The following is a 24,608-nucleotide window of genomic DNA, read 5'->3' as shown; positions in this document are numbered from 1 at the left end:
TTGTAGGTTTGTAGTACTGACTCCTCACTATACTATATTCGGACAAAGTTACGCAGAAAGTCATTTGCAAGGCACATATATGTAAATATACGCGTCGGGATACATCAAGTCGGGGCCTGCGCGCTGAGGCGGCTGCTCCGGCCCTCACAATGGACCCTTTACACATCAGCGCGGGCACAAAGGTCACACGCGTTGCCTGGTGATTGGAGAAGAGAAGGAGGACACACACACACACACACACACGCACACGCACACACATACACAGGTCATAACCGCATCTAGAGCTCACACACCTCTCGCTTTGTGTCAATATTGGATCAGAGTAACGCACCATGCGACAGGTGTCTGCCCGAGGACGATCTACTCACAGGAGCGCACCGAAGGGAGGGGGAGAGGCAGGGGAGGGGTGATGGAGGGGCAGAGACGAAACACACAGGTATAAAAGGTGTGTATCTGTCTCTGGCACGGCACATCCAGTGCGCGTAAAGACGCGTCATACCATGCTCGTTGCACGTCCGTTTGCTACGTTTACAGGTAAGCTATAACTTATAGCTTAATCTCAAATGTGCTACTTTAACTGGTCAACTAACATTTCCAAACTAACTTTTTTGTTAACAGGAGTATACCACGAAGTTCTTGGAGCATCATTTTGACTTTGTCCGTATTTGCTTCACGTTGAGCCTCACGTACAATACCTGAAGGTGATGTTTTGTTCGTTCGGCTCGCGTTATGCAGGTACGGATTGACATCTGTAAAGACATCGACAATGATTCTTTTCAACTTTTTTCCTAACACGGAGCATCGTTTTCGTAAAAGTTCCTAGCTATGCAAATGATGGACTGTCTTCTTGACGCATGCGTAATAATTAAAGGCGCCAAATGGTTTGAATTGATGGATGCACTGCAACTTCTGCTATGTTACGGAGACTTGTAATGAGGAAAATACGTTGGACATATGTGTATGTATGCACAATGAATTTCAATAAAAGAGTTTGTTAAACCGAAGCTCCAGGTGTGTAGGACGTTTCACTGAATGGGTAGAGCCGCTTATTTGCATACAGCTGTTGAGAGATAAGGCTTTGGAAAACTGACTTTTAATGTTAAGAACTACTAGCCCTAGTTGTATCAGTAGAACATTTTGACCATTTATATTATAGGCCAAACACATTATTTTAAATATACAGTATAAACAGTTAAAGTGCACACTAACTCCCATGTAATTTCTTGGGGAAACAATAGACTGGACTGTTCCATATGTTATTCAAGCCCCAACTTTGTAGCTTGTTTCAATGCATTTTAATGACCAAAAGTTTCTCCACTGAAGTTTTTGACATTTACAACTTGAGTAATGATCTCTATGTTTTTTCCCATTGGCACACTGACAAGACAGTGGTGCTTTTTCCACTGGGCCCTATATTCATTACTGTCCGTCTCTTGCGTCACTGGTCCACAGAGACAGCGGCTTAATGGGAGGTTGTGGTAATCATTAACTAAACATTAACTTCACACACATGCATCTGATAGAACCATCTGCTTTTTGGATGCACAATTCATTATGTTAAATAAGAGCTTTGGAGCATATGGTACAATGAGTTGTGGTCAATGAATAGTAATAGTCAATTGCATTTAGTCTTAATCAGGACCTTTTGTGGAGGGTTTAGATGCTCTTGAAGGAACGTTTTCTGATGGAGGGTCCCACTGATTCAATTAGGTGTTTTTATTGCCAAAAATAAACTTATTTTTGGGGGAGTCACCTGCTTGTCCCCATGGAAATTGTTAAGTCTTGATCCATTTTGTGAAACATTTTAGACAAAACAACAATATATACATAAAAAAAGAAAAGAAAAGATAAAAATGTGCATAGTGGTCCTTAAACCATATTCAGAACGATGTCATCAAAATTACTGTATTGCTTTATCATAATAAATAAAAAAAATAGTAATCACCAATATGTTACAACATTTTATGCACAATTCAACTAAATGAATGGGTTAGGCATATGGTAAAGATTTTATTATAAGATTTTGATCAAGGTTAGCTCTCAACAACTGCTTTTTCATATTTTGCGACTGTACAACCTGACACTAAATGGCAATAGAACGGTTGTGTTTACTGTGAGATTAAAATTTTCAGATTATTTCCAAGTCAAACATGTTCACAGTCTTTGTTTTGTTTTCAAAGTATAAATGTCACCGTGTTCATCCCTTGTATATGAGACACCCTATAGAGACACCTGAGTAAGAGAATGGTTACTTTGAAACCATTTTGAAGTATGAGTATTTTCTTGTATGAGTATTTTAGTAGTATGAGTATTTTCTATGAGTAAATCTACTGTTTCCAACTGCTATCTTTGGCAACTTTAAAACAATATACATAAAAAAATGACTAAATGTATGTAGCTTTTTAAATTTTGGTTGGACCAAAGAAAAGGTAAAAAAGACAAAGAACTAGGTAAAAGACGTAATTTTTTTAGAACAATGTTGATTAAATAAGTTAGAAATCCACTGAAGAAGAAATATTGTAAAAACATGAAATATGATTATTCCTCAACGTGAATACATGTCCTCGGAATGAATAAACATAACTACTAACTTCTGCCTTTAACCTGTCATATAGCTGATTAGTAGTACATGGCTCTATGAGAGGAACCATTTGCCTGTCCTAAGCTTCCAGTCAATATTTGTTTAAAGCCAGAGTGGAGCAGAGCACACACTCCTGGGTATCCTGGTTACCTGTCCCATGTCAGGTTAAAGCCACTGTCCCGACTGGTACTGCCGCAGCTACACCCTTTATCCTCAATTTGTTCAGGACACAATGAGACATAATGCAGCCTCAGTACTTCCAAGAGGCTACAGGCTGGATTCATTCATTCATACAGACTATTTAGGGACTCTACACCTGTATTACTCACAATGGATTTTAATATTTTGAATGAACGCAGACTAAGATTTTAAATAGATTGTGTTACAATTCTTCGCTTTACTTTGACATATTATTTAATTATTTAAGGTTAACTTTTCATTTGTTGTGGCTGTATTTTTCAAGGAAGCAGTGAAGAAAGTCTCATAAAAGCCCTGATACTGCAACTGCAACTGCTTTTCCCCTTGAAATGGCATTAAACTGATTGTATTAGGTAAAAATCCTATATAAAACATGCATTTATATTGTGAGCAGGCCCGCCTCTCCACAGGTCTAACCTATAACTTGCCCTGCTGGTGTAATCTTCTGGTCTCCATTGAGAAAGATGAGATAAATAAGTTAAATGCCATACTGTGGAACATTCAGGCAAAGAAATAACATAGAGATAAACGTGTGGTAGATTCTCCACCAGAAACGTGACATGGTGGGCCTTTAATGTTTTACGTATTTTACATGAGTCCTATTGTTACTGACTGAAATAATATAGACTTCACATTACTCACATTTCTTCTTTAGTTCACACAATTACTTCTACTACACATAGTACTTCTACTTTTGGTTAGGGTAAATGCATTTACTATTACTATAATTACAAAAAGACAAAACATGTTATGCCCCAAAGTGTTCCAAAATATAAGCTTACTACAATATACACCATTCAAATTGATCTGACTCATGGTTAGTTCATAGTTGTATTGTATTCCATTGACTTTAGCAGCATTAAACTGGTGTTGACCTTTACAAGACCCCAAATCTCCCTCCACCCTGATCTGTGCTGACTGATTGTATCTGTATTGTTGAAATAAGATTATATTTAGTGTCCTGTTTTGCTAAAGTGTTCTCAGTCCACAGTTGAAATGGTTTGGAGAAATAGTGCCTCAGGGCTGTGTGCTGCCTCCTCTGACAGTTACTGATAATATGAGACATGCAAATGCCCCACGGCCACATCCACTTCAGCTTTTCACTGTTGTTACAATGGTGTTTGGGGCAGTTTTTAAATTTGGGGTGAAAAAAACAAAAAAACATGCAGATGCAGTCATTTAAAATACAGCTGTCTGAGGTCTATCTTTCTATGGTGGAATTAAGTCTACATAGTAGATATTTAAGTCACAAGGGCTAGACACTAAACCTACTGTTAAAGCAATGTAGGCCCATACATCGTAAAATATGCAAAAATACTGGCAATTTGGGTCCCTTCAGTCACACTAATGGGAAGAATAAGTAAAAGTAAGATCTATAGTTATGCTACCACTATTGCTGGTATTACTGGTATTATCAGTTTATTCATTTGTAAAAAATAATACATCAATAATAATGCTTACCACTTATATTGGTATTATAGTTTGTCACTGCCTCTCAAAGCACTACACTCCATTGTAGTTTCAACAGTTTTACAGCAGCTACTATTCCTTTTACACTTACAACTTATAGCTTCTACTTGTACTAGAAATACACCTGGCAAAAATACTTTTATTTCTAAAACTAAACCTATATTCAAGAAATATTGCTTTGCCTGTTTTTCAGTAATGCATTTGACAAGAAGGAGCTCATTGGTCGTCTATCATTTTGAATAAAATGACATTTCTCTCACTTCAGATGAAGAATTTACAGCTTCGCTGATCAATTCTTCAGAAATCTGCAATGTTTTTCAGTCAGTTATAATAGCCATATTTGTTTTGATACATACAGACCATGCATTTCCCTCACCAGACTCACATCTTCTTAAAGCATTGGTTATTCAGTATATTCCGGATGCAAGGCAAACTGCTACTGCAAGAGCTTGGCCTACTACTGTCCCTGCGCTATCGAGGTCAACATGGATCCTGTTGGAAAGCATTATCCACAGTATATTTTTTAGAGAATGTGGGATTAGTTGCCATGGTGCTCAATAGACTTTCATTGAGAAAAATAAGATGCACAGAACCTTATACTAGGCCCATGTTACATGAGACATAAACATGATTTGGTTGTTTGGTCCAGTGGCCATTCAGAGATCACGGGGGTTGTGAGGAGGCCAGCAGATGTTCGCTCAGCGGCACCTTCACCTGGATTAGTCACCATAGAAACCTTCCACCTGCAGAAGGGCATTTATTCAGTGGACCAGTGTCTGTGTGGGTCATTTGTGTGTGCGTGTGTGGTTGTATGCAAACGTGTGTACAGGTGCTGTTACTGACTATTCAAATACCTGAGACTCAGACTGACCCAGAAATAAGATTTACCCCCTGACAACCAGCCAGGGGCAGCTCCTGGCATTTTTAAGATGGGTTAAGGAGGGATATTTGTATATTTGTAGTTTTATTTTAGCTTCATTTTAAACTGTGGTTGTCATTTGAACATTTTTAGATGGTATTGGATGAAAAAGAGACAAAAAGCTCCCTAGTTCTGCCCTTGAAGACAGCTGCTGATAATCTCATTTTAATTTTAGCAATCACCTAATCAAAAAACTCTTAACATTCCATCTTATTTTTCCTAAAATGACTCTCAATTCAAACTGAATCTGTTTCTGAACCCTTTGGAGCACAAACAAATGAAGCTGAGGCACTGTAGTTTTGATCTCTCTGTCTGATTTAGTTTAATTTTAAGTGGGAACAAGCTCAACACAGAGATTTCAAATTCTGGTAAATACAAGAAATAAGAAAAGTAGTGTAGTATAGTATAGTACAGCTGGTGTCCCCCGATTTGATCTGAGAGACAGTAGACTGAGCTGCAATTGGGTCTTGATAATTCCCATGTCAATGCTGAAACATACCTCAGTTATAATGAGATTTAGGGGGAAAAATCCAGGCAGAATTAATATAAAAGTCCTATTACATTTTTGTGAATGCTTGAGTTATTTTTGTACAAACTGGTCCATATTCTCCTCAGAATGGTTGATTTGACTGAACAAACAGAAATGAATGAAGAAAAAGTACAAGGTCTCACACATGGAATGGTGAGGTTGTTAAGCTTTCAAGTCTTAGTGCACATGCTGAGGTAATAGAATCCCCATTGATTTCAGAAGGTCTAAACAGGTTTAAACTTGGCCAGGGTTTGAACAAGCTCCAGTATATGTCAACAATGTAAACGTATTCTACTCTTTAGGCTTGTTCACCTTTTGTATGTATTATAATTGATTTACTTCAAGTTGATAGTCTTCAGTAATAATTTATGGTTCAATTATTGTCTATTTCTGGCTGAGGTTACATCTTCTAGAAAAAATGCATGAAACATAAATTTGGGGTTAAAAAATATGCAGTAGCTCTATTTACATTTCACAATTATAAAACATATTTAACATTGTCTTTGTGATACTACCTAATGTATCCACTGACTAGATTTATCAGTGAAACCGGTGAAAACTGAACATAGCAGTAGTTGTTCTAGAACCAGTATTACCAGAGTCACATGCAAATCCCCTTTGGCTTTATTTCCCAGTGAAATCAGCTGGATGACCGGAGCCAGGCACAAAATGGCAGCTCATCTGATTCATCTTATCAGACCTGTTGAAGAAAGACACTGCTCATTCGTCTATGTAAAACAAATATAGTTGCAATAAGTTTATGATCATATCTATTTTATGGAAACATGATGAGGAATTTTTTGGGAAGGCACTTTTTGTTTTGAATACTTTCTTAATATATGATAGTTATGGGAAATGTTATGAATGTGTTTTTTCATGTTTTTGTCCTGTCTGTGAACATTTCAGCATTTAGCATTTATTTGTTTAAGATCAGTCATACTTAATGGTGCACTACGACTTTCTGGTGGGGGTTTGCTTAATGTTATTGCTTTAACGGGACTGGTCTATCCTTCATTTATTCAATTACAGTAGTTTTATTTGATTAAAACTACCTTAAAATATACATTCTTATTGTGAACCGAGTCGTGTTCAACTTGGTCTTAAAACTTCATCTGTTATCTACATAGAGATCATTCACTATAAGGACATAGCTAACCCACAACCCATCGTGTTCCAAATAGGAAATAAGTATGGGGGTGCTTCTGGCTCCACTGAATGAAATATTGTTACCCCTCTTTCTTTAAGTTCTGCAGTGAACCTCTAGGCTGGTGCCACCTAGTGCCTCCGCTCAGTTTTGTTTCTCTCCAGCAACTAGGTCAGGAATCAAAATACAACAGACAGTTCGCAAAAACCCCAGAAGTGCACGTTCAGGCACCAGCCAATCAGTGAAGAGTGATATATTCAGTGTTGTCAAGGATTCCCGAGATCAAGGATTTAAAGCCGGAAATAAAGAGAATGTTTGGTGAATTTTATCAGGGGGAAAGACATTATTGCCCTTCTTCCTATGGGATTTGGGAAAAGCCCAGCTAGCGGCGCATTACATATGTCACGACCAAATAGCAGCGATTGGTTAAATGATAAAAAGTACCCACCTACCATCAAGCGAACAAATTCTAACACTGTGAGGTCAGACGGTTTCTACGAAGTGAAAGGAAATGAAACCAGCTGATGAATCAGACTAATGAACCTCATCATTTTGGTCTTAAAATGTTCTTATAAACCCACTCTGCATGACCTTGATGTTTTTATTTTGCTACTTTGTCCGTAAATACATTCCTGCTGCAAATTTTCCCCAATAACTGAAAACCTCAATGAGCTTCATTTGACTGGAGCCGAACGCTATGATTGACATCACACCCCTATATTCCACTTCTTTATACAGTCTATGATAGAGACAGACAGTTTAATATTATATTTACGACACACTGTTGATCATTCTGAGCTAATCAATAACATCTCCATGGAGACAACTAGGTGCACCTTCCACCATAAAATTTACATAGTGTAGCTTTAACGCTCGCACCTTTTTCGTGTATTGTAACATCACTGAAACGATCTTGACATTTAATTTATGGTGCAATATTAAAGAGATTTTAAGCTACACAAACCCCCCATCTGTGTGCCTGTGTGTGTCCTCTCACCTGCATCACCTGGCTCCACAGCAGGCTACGACATGTACACACACGGGACAATGGAGAGACGACATAATGACCAGACTGCAGGTGCTATAGTAATACGGCTTTATATAAGATTCAATGAGAGCGGTGAGTGATGTCTTTCTGCTGCTAAGGACCCTGTGTGTTAAATATTGAACAATGCATGTGGTTAGAGCAGGTTTATTACAGGGTGTGACGGGAGCTTTCACCACTAGATGTCACCAACGATGCAGGAAAACTTCTGTAATCATGGTGCACTGAATGTTTTTATGTATTCATAAATCCTGGTTTTAATCCATGTGCAATTGTATTCTTTTTATAAGGCAGTTACCATTTCTACAAAAATATACACACAACAGGTACAAAAATTAAATGTATTGTGGTAAAAATATTTAGTTTTTAACTGCAAGTGATTAGGAGTTGCTTTGAGGTTTTTTTTTTTTTTTTTCCAGAGACACAAAAGTAATAGTGTTAATATTCGTCTATGTGCAATATGAATGTGAAAGGTATTTAATCTTTGTACACAGTTTAGAAAATAATGTAATAGTTTAGCAAAAGTAGATGAAATTATTTTATTTTGTCAACATCCACTGGCTCTACTTTATGGTTCATATAAAAGCAAAAACAGCTTTTAGGATATGTGAAATTTAGTTCAAAACTGTTAAGTCAAATTGATAACAAGATAGAAAGTATAAAATTATCGAAAAATCTTTAACGTGAACAAATAAAACCATTTTGCATTCATCATTCTTACTACATTTTAATATTATATGGTTATAATAATACCATATGTACCAGCTAGACTTCCATGTTAATATAATTCTCATAATTAATAACTTCTCTTGTACAATCTTGCCATTACATCCTCGTTCTCTGCTATAGCTGTATCCAGTGGTCGAAGAAGTACTCCATTTTGTTAGTTGAGTATTTCATACATATTTTGAGCTCTAATGAAGCTTCAGAAGTATTGATTTTGATAAAGATTTGGGCTGCATTTTGCTCAATAGAACAAGTGAATCTAGCCATTTTTCTTATATTATATCTTATATTATGTTATATTATATTTTTGTTTGCTCAAATTCTTGATAAAATAATAATAACCCCCTCAACCTTTTTAGCAGATCTATAACAATACTAAAAAACACTTACTTTTTAGTCCTATTCAATAATGTAATGAAGTAAAAGTAAAAAGTATCCACTAAACTGTACTCAAGTAAAATACAGATACCTAAAATGGATACATAAGCACAGTACTTTTTACTTTTACTTCATTATGCTCCATCATTGGCTATACCCATGCACCAGCAGCAGTAGCAGTAGCAGAAGAAGTAGCAGTAGCAGTAGTAGTTACGCCAGTTTATGTGAGTATGTGTGGATCAGCTCCCAGAATGTGTCTACTACTTTTACTTTGTTACTTTCCAGCACTGGCTATACCCATGCACCAGCAGCAGTAGCAGTAGCAGTAGCAGTACCAGTAGTACTGAGTATGTGTGGATCAGCTCCCAGAATGTGTCCATTATCCCCTGTCCCCAATCAAAGTGTTGTGTCAGTGCGTTGTCTTTGTATGGCCGGTGGTCAGGCTGCCTCTCCCTGGCCCTGTTGTTTCTGATGACTCAGGGATTTGGGGGCTCTGGGCACAATGGAGTTTTGGACGGTCCACAAAGCACCCGGTTAATGCGCCCCTTTCACACCGACACCCAGCTGCTGAGTGTGCAAGGCCACTGTCCCAAAGCAGCACCCTATAAAAACGCACCCAAGGGACCCAGCGCCGACATTGATTATACTGGATCTGTCCCACCTCACTACGTCTGTGAGTATCTCCACACACCTCATATTACCAACTGGAAAGTATATGACAGTAATAGTGTACTGTATGTTGTGGGGAAATGCTAAAGCTAATTATGAGTTTGGTGAACATAAATAAAAATATGATTTGGGTGATAACTTATATATTTGGGGCATTACAACTTTACTAATCCACTATTATTATCAAAAAGTATATATTTTTTAACCTGTATAATTTGTGCAGAAACATACACACAAAGCCTTCTTTTACTGTAATGTCACGAATAATGGAGATTACTTTCTTATTTTGTTTACATTTAAAATCTTTTGGTATGGGTGAGAAAAAGGAAGTAATATTTGGTAGTAGTAGTAGTGGTTGTGATCATTTCTGAAGTGTTAGACCATTTTTGTAACGAAACTGCATTTAGTAGCCAACAAAATATGCAGCTTTCTTCAGTTGTGTTCTAGTACTATTCTTATTAACAATGGTACTTTATAATAGTGCTTGAGTAATTCATTTATTCAGGACTACTTTCTGATCGCTACTGTAAATGTACCCTGCTTGTATAGAAGACAGAGCTTTGTTTGTGTGGCTCGGTGCTGTGTACGGGGATGTTATCTAAAAAAAGGGAGGCCATCTTGTGAGGTGCAGAAATTGAAAAATGATAAATGGCTGGATTTTTCTCCAAGCAGCTTTAACAGATCCTGTGAGAAATGAAAAACTGTGTTTGCTCTGTGAGTATTTCATTGGGGGCAGAGTTGTCTTGTTGTCCTGTGCATAGCATCTCCATCTTTGTTCTGTGTCCTTCCTACTAAATGCACGTTTACTTAGAACTAGTGCTGCTTAATTGCACTTGGAATGATTGAAAGGGTGACTGATGTATAACCCACTTAAGGCCCATAGTTGCTAAAGAAACAAGGCCCCAGCCACTTTATCTGATAGAAAAAAAAACGATAATTGGTTGTTTTCAGCATTAAGAATGGGTCGATGTCAAACCAACAAAGAGAGCAGGAGGCACTTTTTGTATAGATTGTGTCCTAATTTCATAACATTTATCAAAAAGAAATACAATCTAAAATGTTAACCATATAATTTAAAGCCATAGTTTTAGTATTCAGCAACAAAATCTGCACATTGTCAAGATACAATTTCTTGCCTCCATCTGTAAAAAAAACATGATGGTCTATCCATGATCCAAATCAGGATCGTTACCATAGCGATTAACACTTATTATTAACACAAATAAACAAATATTACACAGATACATAGATGGGGATAAAGTCCTCAAAATGTTGCAGATTAAAACAGGGAGCTGCTGAAATCCATGAATACTGTATAAGATTTGTATGTAAAGCTTAACACCCCAACATGCATTTTTCAATTCCGATGGACTTCCTCTTTATCCTAATATATTTTCTTTCATTTTGTTCTCCCTCATTGCAGAAAGTTACCCGTCAGGGAGCAGCCGCAGCCATGAACACTCAACAGATGGAGCAGATGGGCCAGTTCAGGATCACAGTCTGGGAGGAGGAGAACTTCCAGGGCAAGAGATGCGAGTTCATGCTGGAGTGCCAGAACATCATGGAGAGAGGATTCTGCAAGATCCGCTCCATCAAGGTCGAGAACGGACCGTAAGTGTACAAAGTGTTGGAGTAATGTCTGATTTAAGTCCACACCAAGACTGACATGAAGTAGTATTAGTTAAATGTAGCACTGAAATCCTGGAGTCAACTATACATATAAGGTCAAGTAAAAAAACTAACTGACTAAACACTAAATATTAACAAAAATGACTCGTATATCATTACATTATAGACTGAGAAGTTCATAAATGTTTGGTTTCAAACTAAAATTCTCAATTTGTGGTGTTTTTCTTGCATGATTGAGTATACATTCCTTACTCCACTGTCATGATATTTTTTCTTGAAATATATTTAAAATTCTATACTGAAACTAGCCAAAAATAACCCAAAGAAATTTCAGAAACCTATCAACATCTACTCCTCAAAATTCAAGATTCAAGTGATTCAAGAACAATTTAACATAATAAGTTTTGCTGCTCCAGTTATGTATTATATGTATTCCATTATCCAAACAACACATTTTTTTTATTTTATTTTACCATAAGCATTTGTCCAATCATGTCGTATTAATCTACTTCAAATATCCATAAAAGACATGCCCTGGGGATTTCTCATTGTCGGCTGTTTGTAAATGGGCGTGCATGCGTTTGAGTGTGACCCTGCAGTCATATGAGCCGGCCCTGTGCAGCTGACTGACCGTGTGTGTGTGCATGTTTAACTAGTCGTGTGCAGACAAATCTTTTCAAATACGCTGAGCTGTGAGGATGCTTTGCAGTTTGAAACATCAACATGTTTTACGCACTGCAAAAAACGAGTAAAGCCTGTTTTTAGTTTAGCTTCAATGATGGTTATGATTTATTTAGCTGGGTGGTTTTAGTTTTTATTTGCTGTGTATATATGTCTCACTGGTTCCAATGGATTCTGTCGCTCTTCTTCATCATTCTGTTGGAGTGCACACATATTAAAACAAAAACTTTAATATAAATACATCTAAATTAAATGCAGACCAAACTATTCTAATTCCAAACCTATTTAAACTAAAACTGATATTTCTTTATTACATTGTATGCTCTAAATAATGAATGTAAATCTATGCAGTGTCCCCATAAGACTCTCTGTGTGTGTCTGTGTGTGAGTGACTGTAGATCAGATAAAGACCACAGCAGCAGCAGCAGCCTCCCCTGCAGCCGGAGTTGAGCCTGTGTTTGTATTGTCCCCTGTATTCACAATAGAACTGCATCTTTCCTGGTCTAGGCCTTTCTAAGCAACAGTTAGCGCTAACAGACTAAAATAACATATAATAATACAGGATTTACAATCAAACTGCAGTTTTAAGTTGGTAGTACAAAACAGTTGTTGGCGTATATATTGAATTCATGAGTTACAGTTGTGAAATGGTGAATCAAATAAAAAAATAAATTAAAATAAATAATAATAATAATAATAATAATAATAATAATAATAATAATAATAATAATAATAATAATAATAATAATGAAGTTGAAAAAATTATGAAAAAAGACAAAAAAAAAAAGAAAAAGAAAACTACTGCTTCTTTAACTTGTTTTTAGTAAATGCAATCAATAAAAAGATAAAAAAATGTAAATTAAATTAAAAAATGAACAAATAAACAGCAAATAAATACCATAATATACAGATAAAGAATAATAAATACATAATATACTTTTTTTTTTTTTTTTTTTTTTTTTTTTTTTTTTTTTGGCTAATTGCTTATTGTCTCTTTAACTTCTTTTACCAAATACCAAAACCTAATAGTAATACACTACGGTGTGCTGTAATACTATTGCCTCTTTAACCTGCTTCATTTCCTGTATATATCTTGTGTGTTGTGTGCAGCTGGGTGGGTTATGAGTACCCAGAGTACCAGGGACAGCAGTTCATCCTGGAGAAGGGAGACTACCCCTGCTACGAGGCCTGGAGCGGCAACAGCGGATACAGAACCGAGCACCTCCTCTCCTTCAGACCCATCAAGTGCGCTGTGAGTTAGACCATTACGATCAACGCTTATTCTGTATCACAACTGCTACTGAAATATCTATATGTTCTGTGTATCCATGGGTTTCAAAATGATAACAAATTTGAACTGCAATTTGAAACTATCCTGTGTTTTGAATGGTGAAAAGTCCTTAAAATTTTGGAAGCTAAACCCCATGAATACACTGATGGTACCACAGAACAAACTGCCACAACTTAAAGGCATACTATGTAACTTTTCTGGTGGAGGGTATGTGCACCACTAGGCCAAGTCACATCTGTAGAGCGATAACCCTGCTTGCAGTAAGAATGCAATATAATAGAATAAATACAATGTAGATATGTTGAATGGCTTATCATCTCCATGGAGACAAATACGTGGCCGACCCTCCACCCGAAAAAGTTACACAGTGCACCTTTATTTGTATTCATCCATACCAGCTCAACAAAATGGTGTCTCCTCTTGCTCCTCAGAACCACAGTGACAGTAAGGTGACCATGTACGAGTGTGAGGACTTCCAGGGCCGTAAGTTTGAGATGTGCGATGACTACCCCTCTCTACAGGCCATGGGCTGGTGCAGCAAGGAAGTGCCCTCCATCAAAGTCAACTCCGGAGCGTAAGTCTATCACTGTGTGTGTTTAGAGTCACTGTGAAGAGTGGGAAATGGTTTTAGAAATTATCTCTAAATGTGAAATATGAATGACATGGTCTAGACAGATGTGACCCAGGGTTTCTAAACTATTTGCAATAGAATCAAAATCGCAAGTTGAGTTGATACAATTATCTTGTTGTATCTGTAGTTTAGACCTTTACAAACATATTCTGAAATGCTTGGGATTCTTGGATTAATTTATCAGTTATTCTCTGCTGTCAAATATTAACCTTCAGAAATATTTTACAATGTGCACTTTGAAACTAATTCCACTTTTAAATGCGTATTGCAAATTTTATTGTAATTTACATTTAGATTTTTTTCAAAATTGTACGTGATTGTACAATGATGCTTTATGGGTGCATTTTGAGGAGGCCATGGTGCGACTGAAATGTTTGTTACTGCATGAGTGAACACTCTGCAAGCTGTACTTAGAATTTTAATGTACACTTTTATCTGCAGACTGAACAAATCAGACAATGAAATAATAATGTCACTCACAAATTTGAGATTCAGTGCAATAAGATATCAGTCCAGTATGTGGAGACACTGGTATGGTTGTCTTTTAAAAACATAAATGTTTATTGTTTTGTTTTGTCACTGTCCTTGTCTGTTTTAAAAGTGGACCATGAGTCCGGAATAAAGATGATGATGATGATGATGATGATGATGTACAGCCCTAGTATGGACTTTTGCTGCTTGGTCTCTCATAGGTTGTATTCAATATTAGTCCATATGCATAGTGTCTGATGATGATATAAATGTGCTGTATAAAAGTGAATAATAATACAGATTGATGGGCGTCATGTCTTGCAGCTGGGTGGCCTACCAGTTCCCCGGTTACCGTGGTTACCAGTACATCTTGGAGAGGGACAGACGCCAAGGCGAGTACAGACACTACAACGAGTACAGCACCCAGGCCCACACCAACCAGGTGCAGTCCATTAGGAGGATCCAGCACTAGACCAGAACCGGACCGGACCACTCTGAACTGAACTGAACCAGGACTCCCCCTCTCTCTCTGTGGCTCTATGGATAACAACCTACTTCTGGCATGCTAAAGTGTGGAATAGGAAATAAAGGTTTTTCTTCAAATCTAGAGACCATTTGTGCTTTATTTTTTTACATTAACAATCTCCACCTTATTCATGGGTTTCAGATTACAGTTACATGCAACATTTTGAGGACTTTTTCCCTCATTCAGTAGATAGATATATAAATATCATTATGGCCAGCCAATCAGAACAGACCATTAAAACTAGCACTTTCAATCAGAGCCCTGGTTTCCCTTTGCCCTGACTTAGCTTTGGCTTTGTAATATTTGCAGATTTTGAAGTTGTAGTGCAGAGTTGTGCAGTAGATGTGTAATTTTGTTCTTGTCAGATTGTAATACTATTTCCAATAAACAAGAGCACCACACTGCAATGGCTTCTATTATTTGTTCTTCCACTTTTGAAGGAGCGGTAGAAATACAAATTCAAATGAATACCATTTTGCATGAAAAAGAAAGTATTTGAAAGTACAGATACAATAACAACTCTCAGGCATCTGAGAGGTCATGTTAGTGCAACTCAAAACTTACATTTTTAATACTATATTTTTTAACTTTATATGTCAAAACTAATTTAAAAATACCTAATGGCATTTTGTAGTCACAAATTTCCTGGCCTGGAAAAAAACTTTATCATGGCTCTGTCCAAGGTCCTGACTCTTCTCAAACTGACATTCACCAATTCTTCAGGTTAAACTTTACAGTTAAATCATGATTATACAATGACTGAGCAAAGAGAGGCCGAGAGTCCCACAATACTATTACAATCATAAACACATATGAACAAATACTACTAAAACTGGGCAGTGCTGAACATCCACCTGTTTTGTATTGTGAAGACTTTTTACCATAGTATACCAATAGATGAATCATATATAAATCAGAGACACAGAATGTCTTCTGGTTATAAAATAATAATAATTTAAAAAATGTACTTGATAAAGTAGTATTAAATTGGCTTCATATTATATTATGCTCTATAATCCGAAGGGGAGGGGGAGAATTTTAATTTAGCATTTTAATTGTTTAGTTGTCTTAATTCTACTTTTTGTTTATTTAATAAAGGGAAAAATATTGCTTGCCATTTCAGACAGCATATCTTCACTTTTATGAAAGACATCAAATAAAGGTTTAATTAATTAATTTAAAAAATATATTTATTTTTTGTCTGGTCCTGTTAACCTGGCTGATATTGATGTGTAGCGCTCTGATTTAAGTCGACCCATGATCAATCTAGGATGGCTCCCATAAATAAACTCTCAGTGGAGTTTTAGCCAGTCACAGCAGGTCACTGACATAAAATGCAACTAACTAACTAACTAACTAACTAACTAACTCAATCAATCAATCAGTCAATAAAACATTAACCAAACTGTAAGTCAAACTGTAAGTAACATTTGGTTAAATACTTCCTACTTTGTTAGAGAATACTAATCAAATGTCTTTGTCAGAAAATCTACACTTTCTGCTCCGCCTCAGTTGTGTGGAGTGAGCGGGAGCCATACAAGATGGAATCTTGAGATGATGGGGCCTATGTGGAAGGCCCGCCCACTGTGGGGCTTCTTCTGAAACATTGTGGCAGTTTGGCCCACTTTGGTTTTCTGAACAGCCTGGACCATAACTTCTGGTGTAGATGAGCTCTTCTGTGTCCAGTAGATGTGTGAGGTAGGTCTTTACTGTGTTGAAAGACAGGCTCTTTGTTGTCCTCATGTCCAGCTGTTTTTTTAGGCAGATGTACAATCTTCTCACCAGAGGAAGTAGTCTCTTCTTCCTCATTAAAGTTGAATCTACAAGTAGCCTCTGCTTCCTTATAAAGATCAACTACGAGTAGAAGGTGTAGGACTGAGCGGGAGCAGTACAAGATGGATTCTTGAGATAATGGAGCCGATATGGAAGGCCCACTCACTGTGAATCTTCTTCTGAAACATTTTGGCAGTTTGCCCCACTGTGGTTTTCTGAATAGTCTGGACCATGACCTCTGGTGCAGGTGAGCCTGTTCCACATGGAGACTGTCTCAGTCTCATGAAACTGAGCCTCTGTATCATCTCCCTCCTGTCTTCCAGTATTTCAGCATTGTCTCATGGCAGTTCATGTGTCACTTGCTCCATAATTGCTGTGATCAGCACATCTTTGTCATCTTCATGTTCCTGGATATCAGTCTGAGGTACATCAGTCTCTGCTTCGTCCACATTAGCTGAGGTGGGAGAAGCTTCACTTGTGACTCTCTGACTGTCTTCTTCTAATTCGTGATTGACTTTCACTTCAGCTCTGGATCCTGCAGATGCGTGAGGTGAGTCTTCACTGTGTTGAGAGACAGCTCTTTGCTGTGAGGATGTAGTCTCTGCTTTCTCAGAAAGCTTGGAGAAAGTAGCCTTTGCTTCGGAGGGAAACAGCAGATGTTTCTGGATCTGCTGGTTGACCATTTCCGGTTTGCTCATGTAAAATTAAGCACAATCGATTGTTGTAACGATAAAGACAATAATACTTTCTAAAAACAAAAAGTCTTGTCTCAAGTCATTGGCCTTCAAGTCCAAGTGGAGGTCCAAGTCTTCATCAAGTCTTCATCAAGTCAAGTTTTAAGTCCTCAAAATGGTGACTCAAATCCAGGTCCATGCCTCTGCCACATACCATTTTGATTTTTATTTCAGTTGGGGAAGAAGTCATTTTATGATTCTTTTCACAGCCCCAATTCTACAATAATTCACAAGTCTAATCCAGTCACAATAAAAACAACTCATCTTGTCATTTGTGTTTTATGTCTTTTTTTAATGCCCAATATAATACTTAAGTTGGTTATTTGTTGAACAGGTAACAAGAGTGTTTCCTCCTATATTTATGCAGATATCTGTTGCATCAGTTCCTCCACTGTGTCATGTGACCAATGTTCAAGCAAGTTCCACAAACCATAAGCTAATGCACTTGAGACGTTTTTGCAGCAATAAAGATAATTGCTTCTACCACTTATTTTAAGGCTAATAGTTTTACCAGTATGCTTACGGGTCAACAAAATACAAAAGCATTTTCATTTTGTAACTCGAGCAATTCCTCACAAAAAACCCTGCACCTGCTATGAGTCACACTGTGTAGTAGCAGTAAAAATACTTTCAACCTCTATCTTTCAGTTTAACTTCACAAAGTGTCAGCCTCGCATAGAGTGTGGATTCAGTTGTGTGGTGTTTGTTTATTCCAGTTTGACAGTTGTGTGTTTGCTTTGTATCACATGTTGAGATCCTGGACACGTTCACCTGTAGGAGCCTTGAGTCCCACACCCAAAATGAACAGGATCTGAGCATAAATGTTGCAGCTCCAGCACACACCTTTTCCAAACAGACATTCCTCCACACGGAATAAAGCTGCTGGACCAGGGCCATATGGACACACTGCAGCTCTATGGACTTTGGAAGCACTTTGGGAAGAAACAGGTAAGTTCTGACTGCAAAACTAAACTATTTTAGCAGATTTTGACAATAAATATAGCTATAGACGTATACAAGTAATTTAAAAAGTTGTGTTTACTTTTAGTTCATTTGTTTAGCAATCAAATATTTGAACATAAGTTAATACAGAACTATTTTAGGAGATTTTGTTAACCAGTCAAATATGTGAACACTGCCATTACTTTGAGTCTTTGAATAGATATAATTATGCTTAAAACAGAATTCTATTGCTTTATACATGAAAATAGTTAGTGTGTCAATTCGTATCATCTAGTTGGATAATTTTAACAACATTATACATATTCATTTTAGTCTATACATTAAATAAACCTAATAGTAGGGCTTTTAGATCATTCATGACAAAGCAAGTCTATGCAGGTCTTTGAGATATGGTATTGTAAGGGAAGCACATAGTGTGAAAATCGCCTTTACTGTAGACTTGTTATGCCTTTCTGTGCCAAATATTGAAAACATTTAACACAGCAGATCACAAAATGCTAAAATGTTGTGTTTTGTTTTAGTGTGCCTACAAGTGCAGAGGGTGGCAGACTTCCTTGGATCCTGGTCTGGTTTTCCGGGCTTGTTTTCAGTTGCCTGTGATTCTTGCTCTGACACAGGCAGCTAAAGCAAGTCTGGAACACCAAAGACACACCCTTCACCTTCTCCTGACCAAGTGCACCACTTAAACAGACGGAAAACACTTACTACTGGACTCTTATGGGAAAGAGTTAAGGGAGAGTTACTGTGCTTCAAAATAGTATCCGTGAAGTTAATTCTAATTTTCTCTGAATAATTTGTGAATAAATGAAAAGGGATAGTATTTGGAAGTTGCTGGAAAAACATAACTTGATACACAGATATCCAGTCTTTTATGTTTATTTTTTCAATAAACTATTCAAAGTTGAAACAGGCATCATAATTTGCATATGTCAACTAACTCCTATGATAAATGTTTTAGTCATTTTTGTCTTACATCAGACAAGCTGTAAATCTGTCATTTGCAATATTAGCATTAATCCAATTTTATCAGGCTGTAAACCAAATAAGATAAGGTGCGTTATTGTTCCCGGTTGTTCATTGGTGTTTGCCAGATCACGTGACTATTTGATAGCAATCTGCAGCTGCTCTTTATTATAATGGATATCATTATACCTACTTACATTGCATTTTAAATTGAACTTGCATTTTAAATTGATTATGTTGCTAAATATGAACTAAATACAAATATTTGGCAGTAGTGGTTTGTTAAATAATCTCTTTATTGACCACATAGGCAACATTTCTTTCTGTATATTGTCTTTTTTTGTTTGTTTTGTTTTTCTTTTCTTTTTTTTTTTGTTACTCTCAAAGAAGGACCATCAAGTTCAGAAAGACTGCATATATCTGTTATCTTCTTCCTTCCATCCTAATGTGTTATTATTCCTGAAATAGATGATTGAATGAGATAGAGGCTGCGGATCAGAAGGTCGCTGGTTTGTTATAAATATGACACTTATAACCACTTGTGTTGTGTTTTCTAACAATAAATCAACATAAAATAACAATCCAATACTTAATTCAAATCTGAATCTAAAATTGGGCACGTACAGTTCAAATGAAATTAATATTGTTGAAATGGCGCGCACCGTTTTCTGATGGCCGCTTCACAAACGTCATTACGCACGACTTGTCACTGGAACAAACCACACAAAATGCCCGTGTGCGTCTATTATAAGCAATGGTTTCAGAGTTACGAGCGTGTTGCGTTCATAATAAAACCATATACCCCTAAAAGCCAGGAACAGACGCTGCGTAACTGTATGCCCAATGACTCTTTGTTTTCCCATGCCCAATGGAGCGTGCAGTTTTAAGGCAAATACGCTTTATCCAACGCGCTGGAGGCCTGGACTGTTTGCCCACAGCTAAAGAGGCGGAAAAGTGCGCAGGATCTGAACTGGTTTCCATGTCAAACACTTCAATTCACCATAGAAACTCAGATCTTAACGCGAGAGGAAACTTTATTAAACCGTGATGGCGGATTGATAAGGGCCCAATTTCTCGGGGCCTCTTTTTATTGTGGGCAGGCGGCGCGCTGACAGAGGTAAATTGCTCTTTTAATTAAAGCAATGCACCAGGGGAAATTGCTGTCTGAATATTGTCTCAGAGATGGGGCCCTCTGACAGTTGCCTGGAAACTTCAATGTGTCGCGTTTATTCCAGATCGCAGTTATGAGATAAAGTTTAATAAAAATCTTTTGGCGGAGGCAGCAGCCGAATGAAAGGCGAGCCTTGGCAAAGCCTCGAGCACAATGAAGCAGGACAGCGGAGGACAGCTCGGGCTCAACATGTATCTCCCAGGTTTGCGGAGGGATGAGGGTGGCAGGGTGGTGGTTTGGTGGTCAGGACGCGCGGTAGGTCCAGTGGCGTTTGCGCGTGGCTCTTTTAGGGGGAAATGAAAGACTCGGTTCCGCAGCGCGCGCTCATAGACTGACTCCATTGTCGGAAATCGGAAATCCTTTTTCCTGGACGCGTTTCCTGCTGGTTCTTTGAGCGCAGCTGGCGGCAGACACGCGACAAGCATCACTCCCACAGCGGACTGCAGGGCGCACGAGGAACCATACGTACCATTTTATTTAAAACAATTTTTAAAATTTGTATTTTTTTGTCTTTTTCAAAAATTTAAAGAGGGAAAATTATTAGATCATAGTGACTGAGATAATTTATTTTTTAGAAGATACATTTAATTTCCTATTTTTAGGATCTATGTTTTTTCCCTCTATATAATACGTTTTTGGTTTTTACGATTCTGTGCGTAAACACGATTCATTTAGCCTTTTCTACTCATTAAATAGAATTATAGAATTATATTTTATAGTTTGAAATGTGTATATAGCCTAGATATTTGGGTAAATTCTGTAACGTTATAGCTCCTAAAGATTTTAAAATAGCTTAAAGTGAAGTGTCTGGCGCGCATTAATGAGGACTGACAGTGTCACCTGAGCCGTGCCCGGAGGCGGTGAGGAGGAGGATGGTTTGGGCTGGACATAATTGTGTGTTTTGATTTCAGATCCGACAGAAAACCTGTTGAAGGAAACCAAAGGCTCATCATGGGCTCCAATCAACACCGGAGTGCAGAAAGGTAGGGAGGAATATTATATTATATATTCCTGTACAAATATTCAGCATATCCAAGAAGTCACATGAAAATCTATTAATTAATGGAAATAAATCTAAACATCTTGGTCAAGAAAAAAGCAAAAACAATTGGGCCTAATCGCTCTGCGTAAATGCGTAAAAGTGCAATTGATCCACAATAAAAAGCTGTCTTTTTTTTTTTTTAAGAAGAAAAAAAAAAAAAAAAAAAAAGAAAACGAAAAAGAGAGAAAGAAAAGAGAGAAAAAAAAATCACCTACTGTATTTGTAATTTTTTAGCTCAGATACACGGTGAGGACCAAAGAGGACCAGGACCATTAGGACCGGCACTGTGCGGCCTGTACTGCAGTGTGCAGCTTTAGTCCACTTAACTAAAATTTGACTTGATTCAGGGCAATTTATTTTGATTGTTTGTTTTTTTAATAATATAATTTAACCGACAAGGGAAGACCTGTTTTATTTCTAAATAAATAAATAAATAATAGTCTACACTGACAATGCGGACTTCTTCATATCCATGACTTTCAAAATGATGAGAATCTAGGACCATTGTCATTGTGATACACATTTTAAAACAAAATATTATATTTTCTGAATGGGAAAAGTCCTCAAGATGTTGCATGTAACAAGAAACCTATCCAGCTGACAATACGATTTACCACTACGCAATTCCTTAAACATGTTTAATATGTGTTAAATAAAATAAAAGTGTAAGTTGATTTAAATCACATAATAAAAAAAGAGCAACCACATTGTATTTTCTATATCAACCATCAACCATATTCCCTTATTGGACCATAAGCTAATTCCCATATGTGCGTGTCTGTCCCGATGTGCGCAGGCAGCGGTCAGATCCAGTTGTGGCAGTTCCTCCTGGAGCTGCTGTCCGACAGTGCCAACATGTCATGCATCGCGTGGGAGGGCACCAACGGCGAGTTCAAGCTCATCGACCCGGATGAGGTGGCGCGGCGGTGGGGTGAGCGTAAAAGCAAACCCAACATGAACTACGACAAACTGAGCCGCGCCTTACGCTACTACTACGACAAAAACATCATGACAAAGGTCCACGGCAAACGCTACGCCTACAAGTTTGACTTCCACGGGCTCGCGCAGGTGTGCCAGCCGTCCAGCACTGAACAGGCCCTGTACAAGTTTCAGGGCAACTTCTCCCCGCTGCCCTTCTCCGGGATCTCCAAGCTGAACCTGGTGGGGCCCGTGGGAGGCGTGGGTCCGTCCGGGTTCTCGTATTGGACCGGCTCGCCCTCCCTGTACCACAGCCACAACCTGCAGCCTCCGTTCAGCACCGTGTCTCCATCACACATTGGCTGCGTCAACAACATCAACGGCCTGGCCAACATCAACGCGCACTACAACTGACCCAAACAGCACTCAGAAACTTTCCAAATGAACTGGTTTAATTCATGCTAATGAGATGGATATGCTATTGATGATTTTGTTTGAATGTTCAACTGTAAAGACGTGAAATGGTCGCCTTTACGCACAGTGCTTTTTAGCCGTTCCGAGAGCCTACTCCATCCAAAACACATTTTCAAGAGCACTATTTTAATTATTTTACCTATTTATACTTAACGTAACTTAATTTATTTTTAAGGGATTAAATTTATAAAAAGAACAAACCATTTTTACTGTGCGTAATTTTGTTATCCATCCTTGCAGTCCGAGAGCGAACCACGTACTTGTGAAGCACTCACGCCATCTAGTGGCAACAGATAAAATGGCTTACAAAAATTCCTAAACATGACTGAGACTTACTTGCGGTTTAAACATAAAACATTTCTTCAAACTCAAACCACACGCAAGGTCTAAAAGTTTAAAAAGCACAGCCTGTTGTAAATTAAACTTCATCAAACCATTGCCAAACATAAAACCAGATAAAACTTGCAATAAGACTCAAGCCTGCAGGTCAGTTTGTGTAAATATTTACTGTGAAAAATGATGTATGTTTCAACAATAAATCAGAAATGGTAGGAGTAAATAAAATAAATGTTGAAAGTTTACTTGGCTTGTTTTTTGTCTTGACAAAAATAAAAATTGCCTGTGTTGTAGATGCTGGTAGATTCATATTAAGAGTGTATGGATGCTTTTTACTTCTGATTATAAACCTACAAGGAACTCATATGAGAAAAGACTTCAAATCAAGATCAGTCATATCAAGCACATTTTAGGCTAGACTGGTAAGATAAATTCTTTCTTTGTTATTACTGTATATAGGCTACACAAAAGTTGTATGCCAGCTGATAATGACAATCAATACAGGACTATACAACTGAATCTGAGATATGCAGCTCTCTCTTTTTTTTTTTAACAGCCACAAGAGGGAGCTTTTACACTGCTCACACACTGACTCATCTTTTACATAACCAGAGGTGTTCCAGTGGAGCGGAACATGAAAGCCTCTGCATAATAACGGATTAACAACACATCTAAAGCCAAACAATGTGCCCATGGAGATTTTAGACCATAGGGCATTACAGGACACTGCACTATCATAATTGGGGTTTGTTAAGGATACCAGGAGAGATAAGTTAGTTAGGTAAGGAAGTATGCAAATCTTTTTTTTAAATATTTGCCATGATATAGACTTAAATATATATCTATAAAAGCTAGTGCAAATTATTATATAAAAGAATATAATGGGTAGGCAAGGAAAGGCAAGGCAAGGCAAAAAAAAAAAAAAAAAAAAAAAAAGAAAAGAAAACACTAGAATGGGAGCACCATTCTTATACTCACAACAACAGAGAGTGTGATCTGAATATCAAACAGGAACATGAGGTCGCTGTTGACAACCGAAGTGGGCCTATGCTAGAGAGGATGCACTTCCAAAATGAACACTATTCAGATTTGATAAAAGCCAAGTAATCACGTAGCCTCATATCAGGTATTTGGTGAATCTATGACAGCATTTAAACAGCTATGTATTAACGGTGCATTATGATCTTTTTCTAGAGAAGAGAATTGCGTGGTTAGTTTTATGTTTAATTTAAAACAACATTTTAAATCAATATAACAAAACCAAAATCATAAACATATTGGATGCCAGATCAAATTATAATGTAATCAGCCTGAGATTGGAGCAGGTAACATATATGGTCATAATG

General features: G+C 37.5%; 2 protein-coding genes across 2 annotated transcripts; both read left to right on the top strand.

Moving 5' to 3' along the window:
- The first annotated feature begins 417 nt into the window (after positions 1–417).
- cryba2b (crystallin, beta A2b) lies at positions 418–14,997 on the top strand. Its single transcript, XM_055150371.1, has 6 exons — positions 418–534; positions 619–735; positions 11,083–11,270; positions 13,080–13,221; positions 13,692–13,834; positions 14,687–14,997. The coding sequence occupies exons 2-6, from the start codon at positions 730–732 to the stop codon at positions 14,832–14,834; spliced, it is 627 nt and encodes a 208-aa protein (XP_055006346.1). The 5' UTR covers positions 418–534; positions 619–729; the 3' UTR covers positions 14,835–14,997.
- A 6,131-nt stretch (positions 14,998–21,128) lies between these two features.
- On the top strand, positions 21,129–23,405 carry fev (FEV transcription factor, ETS family member). The gene is made up of 2 exons (XM_020920298.2): positions 21,129–21,475; positions 22,331–23,405. Exon 2 carries the CDS (start codon positions 22,390–22,392, stop codon positions 22,864–22,866), a length of 477 nt encoding a protein of 158 aa, XP_020775957.2. The 5' UTR covers positions 21,129–21,475; positions 22,331–22,389; the 3' UTR covers positions 22,867–23,405.
- The last annotated feature ends 1,203 nt before the right edge of the window (positions 23,406–24,608 follow it).

The sequence above is a fragment of the Boleophthalmus pectinirostris genome, unplaced genomic scaffold (genome assembly GCF_026225935.1).
Source record: "Boleophthalmus pectinirostris isolate CB_2022bp ecotype Guang Dong unplaced genomic scaffold, ASM2622593v1 HiC_scaffold_1, whole genome shotgun sequence".
Classification (NCBI taxonomy): Eukaryota; Metazoa; Chordata; class Actinopteri; order Gobiiformes; family Gobiidae; genus Boleophthalmus; species Boleophthalmus pectinirostris.
Note: the sequence above shows the minus strand (reverse complement) of the source record. Positions and strands in the feature narration are given on the sequence as shown.

Bases quoted from the DNA above. Each gene is read 5' to 3' on its own strand.
- cryba2b (XM_055150371.1), top strand. The intron at 13,222-13,691 runs GTGAGTTAGACC...CTTGCTCCTCAG, and splicing joins TCAGACCCATCAAGTGCGCT to AACCACAGTGACAGTAAGGT. The intron at 13,835-14,686 runs GTAAGTCTATCA...CATGTCTTGCAG, and splicing joins ATCAAAGTCAACTCCGGAGC to CTGGGTGGCCTACCAGTTCC.
- fev (XM_020920298.2), top strand. From the start codon at position 22,390: ATGTCATGCATCGCGTGGGAGGGCACCAACGGCGAGTTCAAGCTCATC.